The sequence below is a fragment of the Crinia signifera genome, chromosome 8, assembly GCF_055691185.1.
Source record: "Crinia signifera chromosome 8, ASM5569118v1, whole genome shotgun sequence".
NCBI lineage: Eukaryota > Metazoa > Chordata > Amphibia > Anura > Myobatrachidae > Crinia > Crinia signifera.
The window spans coordinates 2,803,258-2,820,392 of record NC_139224.1 but is presented as its reverse complement, the minus strand read 5'-3'; the positions used below and the strand labels follow the sequence as shown (position 1 = coordinate 2,820,392).

At 51.5% G+C, this 17,135-nt stretch overlaps 1 protein-coding gene across 6 annotated transcripts in view; it reads right to left on the bottom strand.

Annotated features, from left to right (window-relative positions):
* Window positions 1–16,443, bottom strand: part of QRICH1 (glutamine rich 1) — a 50,228-nt gene extending 33,785 nt beyond the window's left edge. The window contains exons 1-4 of one of the 6 annotated variants that reach the window (XM_083155571.1): window positions 16,424–16,443; window positions 14,090–14,405; window positions 13,113–13,223; window positions 9,033–9,956 (exon numbers count right to left, since the gene is read on the bottom strand). In XM_083155571.1, coding sequence (XP_083011697.1) covers window positions 9,033–9,956; window positions 13,113–13,223; window positions 14,090–14,389 — 1,335 coding nt within the window. In that variant the 5' untranslated portion in view covers window positions 14,390–14,405; window positions 16,424–16,443. The other 5 variants (XM_083155567.1, XM_083155570.1, XM_083155568.1 and 2 more) reach the window with 5 other exon arrangements.
* Window positions 16,444–17,135: the final 692 nt, after the last annotated feature.

Genomic DNA, 17,135 nt, shown 5'->3' with positions numbered 1-17,135 from the left:
CTATACAATGGGACAGCGACACACACACAGTGCACTGCAGGATATGGATTTCCCGATTACAGGCAGGCTATCGCACACACCCTCACTGTCACTGTACAACACCCCACGCCATGTGTCTGCTCACAGTCTGGTATATAGACTCCCATACAACGGGACAGCGACAGATACACACAGTGCACTGCAGGATATGGATTTCCCGATTACAGGCGGCTATCGCACACACCCTCACTGTCACTATACAACAGCCCACGCCATGTGCCTGCTCACAGTCAGGTATATATACTCCTATACAATGGGACAGCGACACACACACAGTGCACTGCAGGATATGGATTTCCCGATTACAGGCAGCTATCACACACACCCTCACTGTCACTGTACAACACCCCACGCCATGTGCCTGCTCACAGTCCGGTATATAGACTCCTATACAACGGGACAGCGACACACACACAGTGCACTGCAGGATACGGATTTCCCGATTACAGGCGGCTATCGCACACACCCTCACTGTCACTGTACAACACCCCACGCCATGTGCCTGCTCACAGTCAGGTATATAGACTCCCATACAATGGGACAGCGACATACACACAGTGCACTGCAGGATATGGATTTCCCGATTACAGGCAGCTATCGCACACACCCTCACTATACAACACCCCACGCCATGTGTCTGCTCACAGTCAGGTATATAGACTCCCATACAATGGGACAGCGACACACACACAGTGCACTGCAGGATATGGATTTCCCGATTACAGGTGGCTATCGCACACACCCTCACTGTCACTATACAACACCCCACACCATGTGCCTGCTCACAGTCCGGTATATAGACTCCCATACAATGGGACAGCGACACACACACACAGTGCACTGCAGGATACGGATTTCCCGATTACAGGCGGCTATCGGACACACCCTCACTGTCACTATACAACACCCCACGCCATGTGTCTGCTCACAGTCAGGTATATATACTCCCATACAATGGGACAGCGACACACACACAGTGCACTGCAGGATATGGATTTCCCGATTACAGGCGGCTATCACACACACCCTCACTGTCACTATACAACACCCCACGCCATGTGCCTGCTCACAGTCAGGTATATAGACTCCCATACAATGGGACAGCGACACACACACAGTGCACTGCAGGATATGGATTTCCCGATTATAGGCAGCTATCGCACACACCCTCACTGTCACTATACAACACCCCACGCCATGTGCCTGCTCACAGTCAGGTATATAGAGTCCTATACAATGGGACAGCGACACACACACAGTGCACTGCAGGATATGGATTTCCCGATTACAGGCAGCTATCGCACACACCCTCACTGTCACTATACAACACCCCACGCCATGTGCCTGCTCACAGTCTGGTATATAGACTCCCATACAATGGGACAGCGACACACACACAGTGCACTGCAGGATATGGATTTCCCGATTACAGGCAGCTATCGCACACACCCTCACTGTCACTATACAACACCCCACGCCATGTGCCTGCTCACAGTCCGGTATATAGACTCCCATACAATGGGACAGCGACACACACACAGTGCACTGCAGGATATGGATTTCCCGATTACCGGCAGCTATCGCACACACCCTCACTGTCACTATACAACACCCCACGCCATGTGCCTGCTCACAGTCAGGTATATAGACTCCCATACAACGGGACAGCGACACACACACACACACAGTGCACTGCAGGATATGGATTTCCCGATTACAGGCAGCTATCGCACACACCCTCACTGTCACTATACAACACCCCACGCCATGTGCCTGCTCACAGTCAGGTATATAGACTCCCATACAATGGGACAGCGACACACACACAGTGCACTGCAGAATATGGATTTCCCGATTACCGGCAGCTATCGCACACACCCTCACTGTCACTATACAACACCCCACGCCATGTGCCTGCTCACAGTCAGGTATATAGACTCCCATACAATGGGACAGCGACACACACACAGTGCACTGCAGGATATGGATTTCCCGATTACAGGCAGCTATCGCACACACCCTCACTGTCACTATACAACACCCCACGCCATGTGCCTGCTCACAGTCTGGTATATAGACTCCCATACAATGGGACAGCGACACACACACAGTGCACTGCAGGATATGGATTTCCCGATTACAGGCAGCTATCGCACACACCCTCACTGTCACTATACAACACCCCACGCCATGTGCCTGCTCACAGTCCGGTATATAGACTCCCATACAATGGGACAGCGACACACACACAGTGCACTGCAGGATATGGATTTCCCGATTACCGGCAGCTATCGCACACACCCTCACTGTCACTATACAACACCCCACGCCATGTGCCTGCTCACAGTCAGGTATATAGACTCCCATACAATGGGACAGTGACACACACACAGTGCACTGCAGGATATGGATTTCCCGATTACAGGCAGCTATCGCACACACCCTCACTGTCACTATACAACACCCCACGCCATGTGCCTGCTCACAGTCCGGTATATAGACTCCTATACAATGGGACAGCGACACACACACACAGTGCACTGCAGGATATGGATTTCCCGATTACAGGCAGCTATCGCACACACCCTCGCTGTCACTAGGCCAGGAGCGGAGAATCGCATAGAAGTCTACAGATGTAACAGACATCTGACATCACATGTCCTTCAGTACATACAGAACCGGTCCTGGCCCGATATGCCGCTTCCAGCCTAATCAGAACGCCATATGGGCCAGATCATTCAGTGTGTATGGCTATTCTGCTCTCTCCTGCAATAGCTCCGGTCTTTATGGTCAGCCGGAACGATATGGCATCAGGTGGAGCAGGATGGATCGTTCTGATATGTACTGCAGATATGTCAGCCAGCATATTGTCTGGGTACACATTGCACTACATAGTGACAGCACCGACCTGACCTGTATATATGAACCATCTAATACAGGGGTGGGGAACCTCAGGCCCAGGGGCCGCATACGGCCCCCGTAGCCGGTCTGGGTGGCCCTCCCACCCGCCTGGCGGCTTTGCTGGGAGTAAAGTACAGGGAAATTCTTGCGAGAGGTCGGTAGTTCTCACAAGATTCCTCCTAATCAACAGCAGCCGTAGACTGTCAGTCCTATTCAGTGGCAGCCGCCGGAGCGTGGGACGGCTGCAGCAGGACAATTTGTAAGAGAAATTTTTACATATGGCCCCCGAAGGATTTTTTTCCCCCATACAAATGGCCCTTGGCAAAAAAAGGTTCCCCGCCCCTGATCTAATAGCACATGGTCAGCCAAACTCCAGCATTTCCTTCCCCGCTATCATTCCAAATAGAAAGCAAATGTTTTACCACATTATATGAACGTACTAGAAATGTTCTGTAGCTCATTGCAGAGAGTATTTCATTCAATCACCGCAGTCCCTGCCCCAGCAGAGGGTACACTCCCTACCACATGGGTACACACAGCAGGGATAGTATCTATGTATTTAAAAACTAAATTAACCTGCCAATTCTTAAAAATTAAAGCAACCCACGCAAACAGAGAACATACAAAGCCCACACAGAGGAACGCAGGCAATCCTAACATACAGCAGGCAACAGCATGGGATATAGTAACCTAGGCTGCTTCCCTGAGCTCAGAGCGGTGAGCATAGTGCAGTCACGACTATAGTAACAGGTTCTCAAACTCGGTCCTCAGGACCCCACACAGTGCATGTTTTCCAGGTCTCCTCACAGAATCACAAGTGAAATAATTAGCTCCACCTGTGGATCTTTTAAAATGTGTCAGTGAGTAATGAGTGCACCCGTGCCCTTGCTGAGTAACCTGGATAATGCATCAGTGTGTAATGAACACACCTGTGCACCTGCTGGGTGACGTGTCAGTGAGTAATAATTGCACCTGTGCATTCTGCTAGGTGACCTGGACAATGTTAACTGTATGGGGTCCTGAAGACCACTGGTATATGGTATTTTACTATATAACTCAGGCTTCCTGTTAGTAGTAAGTAGACCTGGCAATGGTTGACACAAGAAAAAGTCCAAAATTTTTTAAAATATTTTTTAAATTTTCACAACCACGTGTGTAGTGCGTGCCAAGCACAGCAGTAGCGGAGCGAGGCACCGGGCCCATGCGAGGGTACGGTTAGCACAGCAGTAGCGGAGCGAGGCACCGGGCCCATGCGAGGGTACGGTTAGCACAGCAGTAGCGGAGCGAGGCACCGTGCCCATGCGAGAGTACGGTTAGCACAGCAGTAGCGGAGCGAGGCACCGGGCCCATGCGAGAGTACGGTTAGCACAGCAGTAGCGGAGCGAGGCACCGGGCCCATGCGAGGGTACGGTTAGCACAGCAGTAGCGGAGCGAGGCACCGGGCCCATGCGAGAGTACGGTTAGCACAGCAGTAGCGGAGCGAGGCACCGGGCCCATGCGAGGGTACGGTTAGCACAGCAGTAGCGGAGCGAGGCACCGGGCCCATGCGAGAGTACGGTTAGCACAGCAGTAGCGGAGCGAGGCACCGGGCCCATGCGAGAGTACGGTTAGCACAGCAGTAGCGGAGCGAGGCACCGGGCCCATGCGAGGGTACGGTTAGCACAGCAGTAGCGGAGCGAGGCACCGGGCCCATGCGAGGGTACGGTTAGCACAGCAGTAGCGGAGCGAGGCACCGTGCCCATGCGAGAGTACGGTTAGCACAGCAGTAGCGGAGCGAGGCACCGGGCCCATGCGAGAGTACGGTTAGCACAGCAGTAGCGGAGCGAGGCACCGGGCCCATGCGAGGGTACGGTTAGCACAGCAGTAGCGGAGCGAGGCACCGGGCCCATGCGAGAGTACGGTTAGCACAGCAGTAGCGGAGCGAGGCACCGGGCCCATGCGAGGGTACGGTTAGCACAGCAGTAGCGGAGCGAGGCACCGGGCCCATGCGAGAGTACGGTTAGCACAGCAGTAGCGGAGCGAGGCACCGGGCCCATGCGAGAGTACGGTTAGCACAGCAGTAGCGGAGCGAGGCACCGGGCCCATGCGAGGGTACGGTTAGCACAGCAGTAGCGGAGCGAGGCACCGGGCCCATGCGAGGGTACGGTTAGCACAGCAGTAGCGGAGCGAGGCACCGGGCCCATGCGAGGGTACGGTTAGCACAGCAGTAGCGGAGCGAGGCACCGGGCCCATGCGGGGGTACGGTTAGCACAGCAGTAGTGGAGCGAGGCACAGTGCCCATGCGGGGGTACGGTTAGCACAGCAGTAGCGGAGCGAGGCACCGGGCCCATGCGAGAGTACGGTTAGCACAGCAGTAGCGGAGCGAGGCACAGTGCCCATGTGAGGGTACGGTTAGCACAGCAGTAGCGGAGCGAGGCACCGGGCCCATGTGAGGGTACGGTTAGCACAGCAGTAGCGGAGCGAGGCACCGGGCCCATGCGGGGGTACGGTTAGCACAGCAGTAGCGGAGCGAGGCACAGTGCCCATGTGAGGGTACGGTTAGCACAGCAGTAGCGGAGCGAGGCACCGGGCCCATGTGAGGGTACGGTTAGCACAGCAGTAGCGGAGCGAGGCACCGGGCCCATGTGAGGGTACGGTTAGCACAGCAGTAGCGGAGCGAGGCACCGGGCCCATGCGGGGGTACGGTTAGCACAGCAGTAGCGGAGCGAGGCACCGGGCCCATGCGGGGGTACGGTTAGCACAGCAGTAGCGGAGCGAGGCACCGGGCCCATGCGGGGGTACGGTTAGCACAGCAGTAGCGGAGCGAGGCACCGGGCCCATGCGGGGGTACGGTTAGCACAGCAGTAGCGGAGCGAGGCACCGGGCCCATGTGAGGGTACGGTTAGCACAGCAGTAGCGGAGCGAGGCACCGGGCCCATGTGAGGGTACGGTTAGCACAGCAGTAGCGGAGCGAGGCACCGGGCCCATGCGAGGGTACGGTTAGCACAGCAGTAGCGGAGCGAGGCACAGTGCCCATGTGAGGGTACGGTTAGCACAGCAGTAGCGGAGCGAGGCACCGGGCCCATGCGGGGGTACGGTTAGCACAGCAGTAGCGGAGCGAGGCACCGGGCCCATGCGGGGGTACGGTTAGCACAGCAGTAGCGGAGCGAGGCACCGGGCCCATGCGGGGGTACGGTTAGCACAGCAGTAGCGGAGCGAGGCACCGGGCCCATGCGGGGGTACGGTTAGCACAGCAGTAGCGGAGCGAGGCACCGGGCCCATGTGAGGGTATGGGACTGATTTGGAGTCCACGTGCTGAAATTGACACCAAACAGACACTAGCGCTCACGTCAACTACTCCGTATGGACCTTTTGTCTTCGCCCCCATCCACTAAGTCTCCTATAAATGATCCTGATCCTAGTAACACAGACTTGCCCTAATATATCCCCCTGAGGACTTGCTCTCCCTGACAGTACAGAACCGTATGGGCAGACTTATGGCTTGTAGGCACTAACACAAGGGGAGAGGGGACCGTACAGATCCCTACTGGCAGCTCGTGCACTCTGTCCATAGGGAGCGATTCAATCGCTCTGCAGCTAACAATTGGGAGAGATAGACCAAGCAACTCCATTGTGTGACATTTCTTCTCGTAGCCTCATGAGGTGCAATGATGTGTATATGTGACAAGTCTGTGTCTTGGCCGCACTACCCACTTCTTTAGTGGGGTTTAGCAGATTTGCATGACTTAGGGCCTTATTCTGGTTCACTCTCAGAGGCAAATTTCTTCTCAACTGGACAAAACCATGTGCACTGCAGGTGGGGCAGATGTAACTTGTGCAGAAAGAATAAGATTTGGGTGGGGTTTTTCTTCAAAGTGAGATCTATATTGAAGTGTAAAATCATGCAGTCAGTATTTTCCCTGCACAGAAACAAAATAACTCACCCAAATCTAATTCTCTCTGCACCTGTTACATCTGCCCCCCCCACCCCCCTGCAGTGCACATGGTTTTGAGAAGGAATTTGCCTCAGAGTGAACCAGAATAAGGCCCTTAATCCAGTACTTTTAGGCGCCCGCACAGGGAAACAATTGAATTACTTCATCGGGCGCCTGTTTGTACAGATGCTACCTGTAGACACAGAGCATACAAAAAAAACCCGGTTACCCCGAATGATGCACTTATTAGTGCGGCAAACACTTGGTTCAAGATTACAAAACAAAAACGCACTGATTGGTGAAAATAAAAACAAACGCACATATTCCGAAGCAATAGCCTCGTAAGTGAGAATATGAAGCACTAGGGGAAAACCAACAAGACCCATAAAACTCAATGATCTAAAGGGGATTCCAAAGTGAACTGTGTAAGAACAATCAGATAGCGGGAACAGGGGCCACTGGCAAATCTGTGCGGATACTGAACGAGGCAATGATTTACACAGCGTCACCGGCCAGGGGCAGATGTATAAAGGATTGCAGCTAGACTCATGAAAGCTTCTCGCCGGCTATTACATATAACCTCAGGTATCAGACACAAGAATGGAGACCCTCCGGATACAGGGAGACGCAGCACAATTTAGGTTTTGTGTGTTGGCACATTCGCTTTAAGAAACACTTAGGCCCTTATTCTAGTTCACTCTTTCTGACAAAATCCTTCTTAGATTGACAAAACCATGTGCACTGCAGGGGGGGCAGATGTAACATGTGCAGAGAGAATTAGATTTGGGTGAGTTATTTTGTTTCTGTGCAGGGTAAATACTGACTGCTTTATTTTTACACTGCAATATAGATCTCACTTTGAACCCCACCCAAATCTAATTCTCTCTGCACATGTTACATCTGCCCCACCTGCAGTGCACATGGTTTTGTCCATATAAGAAGGATTTCGTCAGAAAGAGTGAACTAGAATAAGCCCCTTGGTTACTCCTGTAGGACTGCAGGGAATGAAAGCATTGGAATACACTTGTGAATCACTGAGTAGTAGACTACACAAATGTCAGGCCATGAGAGAATGTACAGCATATCCCTATAGGGAACACACTGGTCAGAAGAAGCAGTGAATATACAATATGCCGGATCTCTATACACATGAATGTAGAACTCCTGCATATGGATAGCCACCGCAGTGGGAGATTAGTACATGAGCTACACCTCATTAAATGTGCATTACTGTGCTGAAATGATCTCCCAAAAGGTAGCGACCAGCACCCGAGTGATCCATCCTGGAGTCCAAATAAGTAGGACAGCAATACCTGTAAAGCAAGCCAATAGTTACAGCCCGTCTATGGGCTGCTGATAAAGAATGGATAGATCATATCTGTCAGAAGATCAGATTATTGGATATACACTGTATTGCAGGATTGATCTTCTGTACAGTTCTTCAGACAGTGTCCTCCCCAGGCTTAAGTTTTCAGACAGTCCCCTGACAGCCGCCACTCTGACCAATTAGACCTTGTTGCAGGCAGACGTTGATTCCGGACAGACCTCCCAACACAAAGATCATGGGACGGACACATCCGAACTATGCCGAGGTCAGCGTCACATAATCTTCAGGTGCTCCGTCCGGAATCACTGTCCGTCTGCATCAAGGTGTAATTGGTGAAAGTGACGGCTGTCAGGGGACAGACTCCGTGACATGGGTGCAGGACTGCGATACCTCCCCGGGAACAGTCACCTGACTGAGCAGCAGTGAATACATTATCAGTGTCTACCTGTGTATTATACTCTGGGAGCTGGTGTCAGACAGTTAGGGCAGCATCTGGGAGCTACTTAGCATTCAAACAACAAGTTTAAAACAATATAAGGTCAGGATTTTTTTACGAAGACCCCATCTGTCCACTTCTTGATGCCACCAGGCTGGGAAAAATTTCTGGGAAGACCACTGTACTAATTTGTAAATACTGTGCTGGTCAACCAATCAGGTGCAAGCTACAATGTATCACAGAAAAATATGACACTGTCTCTACACATGTATCACAGGGAGTATACTGCAATACAGTGATATATATTATAGTCACCAGGGTTTTATAGAGGAATATAAAAAGGAGAAGACCTGTGAAACAAGACCTAAGGGCTGTCCTACTAGAGTACGTAGCTTCTGATAACTGGGCAACTTACCTGTAGCTGATGCTGCTGCTGCTGTATGTGCTCGTGTAGCGTGGTCTGCTGCTGTGGGTCCCATATGTGGACAGTCTGTGCAGTGTTCTGATATGCCCCCGTCACCGCCTGTACGGCCACTGGAATGTGGATATTCCCATTCATAAACTGAGCCGGGAACAGGGAGTTTGCCAGAGTCTGAACCACTTCCTCGTGTGTATTTTTCCCCATTTTGTCCTTGTCATCCTCTAACTTTACGGCGGTCACGGTGGTGGGAGAGCCTGTTACATGGACGGTATTGTAGGCCTCTTGTGGGATGGCAATGTGGGTTATGTTCTGCTGTTGTAAGTCACTGCGAGTGTTTGCAGAGTAAACCGGGATGGTCCAAGTCTCTCCTGTTGGGCTTGTAATGGTGCCTGTGGCCCCGTAAAGATGGGCGCTGTCCACGGTCAGCAAGTCTGGCCTCAGAGATACGTAACTTTGCTGCTGGCCTTGTGGGATTGCCAGGACAGCTGCGAGCGGCTGCCCGGAAATTGCATACGACAAAGTGATGGGCATGTCCACCTTCCGTTTCTTTACAGGTTGAAGGACGTTTGAAGTGCTAGAGCGCCGCTCTCCGTCCCTGGGAGAACCTTGCTGCTGGGGTGGTGGTGAAAGAGCTCCCACTGTCTGTATCTGAATACCACCACCCACCGACTGTCCTGACACCAGCATCTGCTGGTGCTGGATGTGATCCTCCTGCTGCATCTGCTGCACCTGTAACTGGGAGTTAGAGAGTTGCTGTGAGGGGCTGGGGCTTTGTAGGGACTGCGTCTGTGCACTTTGCTGACTTTGAGACGAGCCCTGGATCTGGACTTGCACTTGGATGGGCTGTTCGTTAGACTGGTGGACATTGAGCTGTGGGGAAAGTTGTTGACCTGTGACCTGCTGGGGCGACTGCTGCACCTGTGTGACAAATGAACGGAACTTAATAGTAATATATACAAGCTCTGTACTTACTACCAATATTACAGTGCACGTTTTATTTCTGGAGATTTAACAAGATTCTCATTAGCAAACACCAACGTAAAACCTATAAGCAGAAATGCATAATGAAAGCAGCATACGCTGGTTCCCAAGTGATCTCAGTAATACAGAACATTACTGTGTTGTGGCGATGTTAGTCCATCACACAGAAGAACTAGGATAAATACGTACAATATCGCTCCAACCCACATCCTTTTTATTATGAACGTTTTACCATCTCTGCTGCTGACCGCTTCCATTATTTCCTATACGAATATGAAGCACAGCATCATCGTATGAGGGACAGATGTCGGAAAACCTCTCACTGCACAGTACAGAACGGAGCTGCCATATGACAGTAACCAATGGACGGGAATGTAGTAGTTAATAAACCTGTAGCTGTAGTAAGATCTATGCAATGCTATGGAGAGAATACCTTAAGGAAGGATTAGGATCTCGGGTTTTCTCTATCGTTGGCAGAATGCAACAATATCAAAGCCTAAGAATGGGAAGCAGGTATCCAGAAATATGGAATCATGACATAAATGGCAGCTGGTCTCAGAGCCGGCCTGGGATATAAGGGGAGTATATGCTGGACCATGGATAGAACATTTCACATATTATACAATCCCATGGGAAACCCAAAGCAAATAACTGTACACCTCACCCCAAATAAGAGGCTAAGCAGCTACTGGCTCATGTTGGCAATAACTGGGAACCTACTAACGGGAAAAAAGGACATTCGCCATAAATCCTCCATATTACAGGTGGGACATTCCACGGTCACTACACGGCTTTTATCAGTGACCACCCACAGAAATAAAGAACTGGGCAAGGATTGATGAGCGAGGTAACACGAGAGGAAGTGGGGGGCTGCACATTACAGCGTGGGGCTACGCTGTCCCAGCGATGCACATTATACAGCGTGGGGGCTACCCGGCCCCAGCGATGCACATTATATAGCGTGGGGTCTGCGCTGTCCCAGTGATGCACATTATATAGCGTGGGGGCTGCGCGGTCACAGCGATGCACATTATACAGCGTGGGGGCTACCAGGCCCCAGCGATGCACATTATATAGCGTGGGGTCTGCGCTGTCCCAGCGATGCACATTATATAGCGTGGGGGCTGCGCTGTCCCAGCGATGCACATTATATAGCGTGGGGGCTGCGCTGTCCCAGCGATGCACATTATATAGCGTGGGGGCTGCGCTGTCCCAGCGATGCACATTATATAGCGTGGGGGCTGCGCTGTCCCAGCGATGCACATTATACAGCATGGGGGCTGCGCTGTCCCAGCGATGCAATTATACAGCGAGGGGGCTGCGCTGTCCCAGCGATGCACATTATACAGCGTGGGGGCTGCGCTGTCCCAGCGATGCACATTATATAGCGTGGGGGCTGCGCTGTCCCAGCGATGCACATTATACAGCATGGGGGCTGCGCTGTCCCAGCGATGCAATTATACAGCGAGGGGGCTGCGCTGTCCCAGCGATGCACATTATACAGCGTGGGGGCTGCGCTGTCCCAGCGATGCACATTATACAGCGTGGGGGCTGCGCGGTCACAGTGATGCACATTATACAGCGTTGGGGCTGCGCTGTCACAGCGATGCACATTATATAGCGTGGGGGCTGTGCGGTTACAGCGATGCACATTATATAGCGTGGGGGCTGCGCGGTCACAGCGATGCACATTATATAGCTTGGGGGCTAGGCTGTCCCAGCGATGCACATTATATAGTGTGGGGGCTGCGCGGTCACAGTGATGCACATTATACAGCGTGGGGGCTGCGCTGTCACAGTGATGCACATTATATAGCGTGGGGGCTGTGCGGTCACAGTGATGCACATTATATAGCGTGGGGGCTGCGCTGTCCCAGCGATGCACATTATACAGTGTGGGGGCTGCGCGGTCACAGTGATGCACATTATACAGCGTGGGGGCTGCGCCGTCACAGCGATGCACATTATATAGAGTGGGGGCTGCGCTGTCACAGTGATGCACATTATATAGCGTGGGGGCTACGCGGTCACAGTGATGCACATTATATAGCGGGGGGGCTGCGCTGTCCCAGCGATGCACATACAGCGTGGGGGCTGCGCTGTCCCAGCGATGCACATTATACAGTGTGGGGGCTGCGCGGTCACAGTGATGCACATTATACAGCGTGGGGGCTGCGCTGTCACAGTGATGCACATTATATAGCGTGGGGGCTACGCGGTCACAGTGATGCACATTATATAGCGGGGGGGCTGCGCTGTCCCAGCGATGCACATTACGGCACAAAGCGACGTTGTCACAACGCCGGACATAACATAGTGTAAGGAATATGCTGTCCGGTCCTTAATGTCCTGTCCTACGTCAGAAGTCACCAGGTAGTCTACTGATGGAAATTAAGGCTGGTCTAATTCTCAGCACACCTACAGAAGATACAACAGTAAAAAAAAAATACATTTTCAACCCCCTTGAGAACAAATGAAAAACATTTCCCCCGCTGCAGCCTAAATTTCATGACCTCCCTCAGGTTACATCACTTACCTTGGAAACCTATATTCACGTTGGAGAGAACCATCATTAACAACCCCATTACAGTGAGCACGGCGCTGCATTGTGTTTCCATTATATCTAGATACAGTCACCCACAAATAAAGTGGGAGAGCCCCACTATCATCAAGCCAAGACCTCAACCAATTCACAATTATATGCAGGGATCTTGTACACTGTAATAATGCAGCCGATATTAGTGCCAGTACAGCTTATAGATTCATCGGTAACTCCGTGCGTTGTTCACATCGCGGTTATCGCATGAATCGATAGGCTACATTCCTGGACATGGTCAGCTGCCTCCATGTGTAGAAGAGGGGTGGCTTTATTCACGTCAGTTTGATGCATCTGTACCCCAAAATACCGCCAGGTATTCTGCAGAACATACATCAATGCCAGGGAAACTGGCACTATCCTCAGCCATCATGGCAGCACTAATCTGGGGAATTGGTTACAGACTAGAACAGCTAAGGGAGGTTTCACTTGGAGGAAAAAGCCACCTTTTGTTGCAGAAATATATGTTACTATTGCACTGTCTTAGGGAAACTGACCAACAAATCTTCTGAAATACCAGAGTCCTGCGACCCCTCGGGGGAGAGGTTGATTCGATTCAGCTGAGGGGCAGGGTGGAGAATCCAAGGCCTGATGAGCGCTTCGGGAATCTGAAATCAACAACGGAAACTCAGCCACTAACATCTCTCGGAGGCGAGCTAAAAGCGTCAGACATCTGCAAATCTCTGGGCATATATTCATCTGGCTAATAGAATTTACAGGCCAGGCTTCCCCATTATAAAAAGGTGGCAGACGGGGGTCTAATTTGCAAGGACTATGGAGGAAACAATGGGGAACTCACTGTCGAAAGCAAACTTTTTGCGTTAGCATATACAAATCTGAGAGGGGTCTAAACATGAAATTATAAACACTATGCTGTAAGATCTATAGTCCAGCAGGTCCTGTTACACTTATACATTAGTTACAATCCACTCATAAGTGACATAAAAGCATGTGGTATAGTAAGCACAGTAGGAAGACTTCATAATACATTACCGAACCAAGAACCATAAAATCCTGTTGTACAAGGTAAATTAAATGTGGCAAACAATGTATTATTTTACACTATGGATTAAAAATATGTAATGACGTGGTGCAATATAGAGACCTAAGAACATTACCCCAGCCCAATGTGTGTGTGTGTGTGTGTGTGTGTGTTTGCCTCCAACAACGAACGACATGTCCCCATGGGTTATTATCCCCACCATCCTCCACTGTCTGTGCATGTACAGACGGCAGAGCAAGTCGTTAACAGAAAGCAGCATGGCCACCCCTCCCCACCGCCATTGGCGGCGATGTGGACCGCCTACTGTGTACAGGCTTTACTATTAATGAATTGGAATGCTAAACACATAAAGATTTCTCTTTAAAAAATATTTGCCTCCTCGGACCAATATTTCGAGAATGCCACATTTAAATAAGCCCTGTTGAGACACTACTTAAGACAAGAGAAAATTAAAACAGGACAGTCAGTCACCTGGACCTGCTGTGGTTGGATTTGTGAGTCTTGTTGGTTTTGCTGTTGAACATTTGTAGTTACAGGACAGGCCAGCTCGAGGAGGGATCCGGCCACTTCCGTGCTATCTGTGTAAATACAGTTAGCGCCCTGCTGATACACCATGGTGCTGCTTGGGGGCTGATGGAATTCTTGCAAGGCATCAGGCCCTTTGGAAGCCAAGGAATCCAGGAACTCTTTCATCCTGTGCTGCGGGACCGTCCGGGCCTTCATGCGGATATACTCTTCAAATGAAATGGTGTTCTCCAGGGAATTATTCATAGCTCACGCCGAAGTCCTGACGGAAAAAAAAAAAAAGTTAATGGACGGAAGTGAATCACATTCCAAAACTATTTATTAACGCCTGTTGGGCTCTTATAACTTACAGATACCCAAAGACAACTGAATTCCTCTCTACAAGTTTTAATGTGGGTACAAATCCATATTACAAGGAACACATAACTTCCTAATTAGAATGGTACTCCATGACAGTTCCCTATGTAGAACTCTTATAGTTTATCATCAGTTAACTGCAGACTATTGAAAAGTTCATTGTAATATCACCAATTAAGGGAGCCACATGGGGCCCTTTAAGCAGGCACTAGGGGGTTAATGCTACAGCCAGGAGTGACCTGGAGACAGTGGCCTTCTGCTGAACCCGGGGATCTGCTGCCCGCCCTCCTTGCCTGTCAGGGAATTCCTCTGTGCTGCAGGGTGCGAGCCTGCGTGTAATACTACAATGGAGGCTCGTGCACACTGGCATTATTATACCAGGAGGCTGCAGCATGGCACATATAACATTCCAGTGTAACTAATTTATATAGTATAATGCACACTTCTCAGTGGACATCCCCAGGGATCCTATTCGCTGTGACTCCTATATATTGTGGTCATAATGGGGGGAGGAGACATTTGTACATCATTATATTTAGGTTTTATTTATTGTGCAACAGTCAGCTAAGCACCGACTCCAACAGACAAAATAAGAACTGAACCTTGTCACCCAGCAGAGAGCAGAGGTCTGACAGAAGACTCAGCATGCCTTTGACTGGTACTGTGCCACAGCTGCTGCAAATACCTCAGACTGGCAGGCCATGCTGAGATTTGTAGTTCTATAGTAGTCTTAGTAGCAGTCAGTAAGAGAGGCTTTGTGCTAGAGTTGTAGTTCCCCTGTAGCCTTAGTAACAGCCTGTAAGACGGCTCTAGTCTATAGGGTTGTGCTGGGAGCTGTAGTTCCCCTACAGGTGGCCCAGCATATCACAGTCCCGCAGTAGCAGGGGCTGACATTAGATATACAGTCCCTGGTTCCTTCCTCTGTTCCACCGACAAGTAGTAAAGCAAACACCAATGCACTGTGTATAGGAGTAATAATACATTATGGGCAGGGCGACCCCCCGCCCACAGCTGCCCCTCAGCCCCCGGGAATAGTCACGTATTACCCACATAAGGGGGGGGGGGGGGGGTCAGTAGTGAGGCGGTGACACGTGACGTGTCTCCCGGGGTGACAGCGCTACAGGGGATGTCATACAGCGCTGTCACCCCGGCCCCGCCCCGCCGGCTCCTTTCTCTCTGACCCCGCCCTCTCTGCCGCGGCGACGCGCTCACAACAGGAGACGGCAGCCCCGGCTTTTATTCTTATTCGGGTGGGGGAAGGGGGGTGTTTGTAAAACGGTCACGTGAAAGCACCCTCCCCCCGCCACCCTACACCGGACCAATACAGCGTAATAACACCCATCAACCGCCGAACGCGCCCCCGGCGGCCCATCTAGAAGCGCGCCCCCGGCGGCCTTACACAGGAGCGCGCGCCCCCGGCGGCCTTACACAGGAGCGCGCGCCCCCGGCGGCCTTACACAGGAGCGCGCGCCCCCCGGCGAAGGAAAGCAGATCCGCGGCGGCGCGCGCTAGCAGATCCCGCGCTTTTCTCTGTGTGCGAGCGCGCGGAGAGAGAAAGTGAGCGCGCCCACGATGTGACAGGCGGGCGTCGGGAGCGCGCACCGTATACCATACCCCGCCGTTCCGGGGTCCGTTCTCCGCTCTCCCCGCCCCGGGGGGCATAATACGCGGATAGGACAGCTGAGGCCTCCCCCCCGGTCCCCGCCCGTATCACTCACCTCCCCGCTGTCTGGAGGCAGCCCGTCCCCAGAACACAGCCCTCACCGTCTCCGGCCCCGCCGCCGCCACCTCCTCCGTCCTCCGCCACCTCACACCCGGCGGCCCTGGCCCCGCTGCTGCTGCTGGAGCCCTCCGCCCGCCTCGACGCTGTATTCCTCTCGGATAGATTATTTTCGCCTCACAGCTCCCTGGGCGCCATCTTACATTCAGAGCCTGCGAGAGCCAATCCGCGGCCCCGCCGCCCGGCCTCGCGAGATCTCCGCGGGCAAGTCTCGCGAGATGTGGGGGCGGCCCCTGGGTCCACTTAAAGGGGACACTCAGCAGCAGCGCCTCCTCAGCTCCCATATATATATATATATATATATATATATATATATATATATATATATATATATATATATATATATATATATATATATATATACACACACACACACATATATATATATATATATATATATATATATATATATATATATATATATATATATACTGTACACATACATACATATACATGCTGCACTACTACCAAGGTACCCAGCTACTTGGCATCACACTGATGGGACACCCCTGGTACCTGTGGACTACATCTATGGTTCCCTTTGATACATAACTGCCCCAGTTGGCGAATCTGGGTTGCAACAATATTGTTGTATAATTGTAGACTATACACAATAGTGGGTGGTTGTTCTGCATATGTCACAGTATGACAGGAGGTGTCATCATGCCATTACACTAGCCACACACAGCCTCTGTCCCCTACTTGGTGCCTGTGGCGGCAAATCTATTGCATCAATAGATTGGGATAACCATAAATGCTGTGATTTGGACACTTGTCCCTGTCCGGTCTGACCGCACATCCAGCATACAGTATGTACACAGGGATATATCAGACTGGTAGAGCATACACACCGTG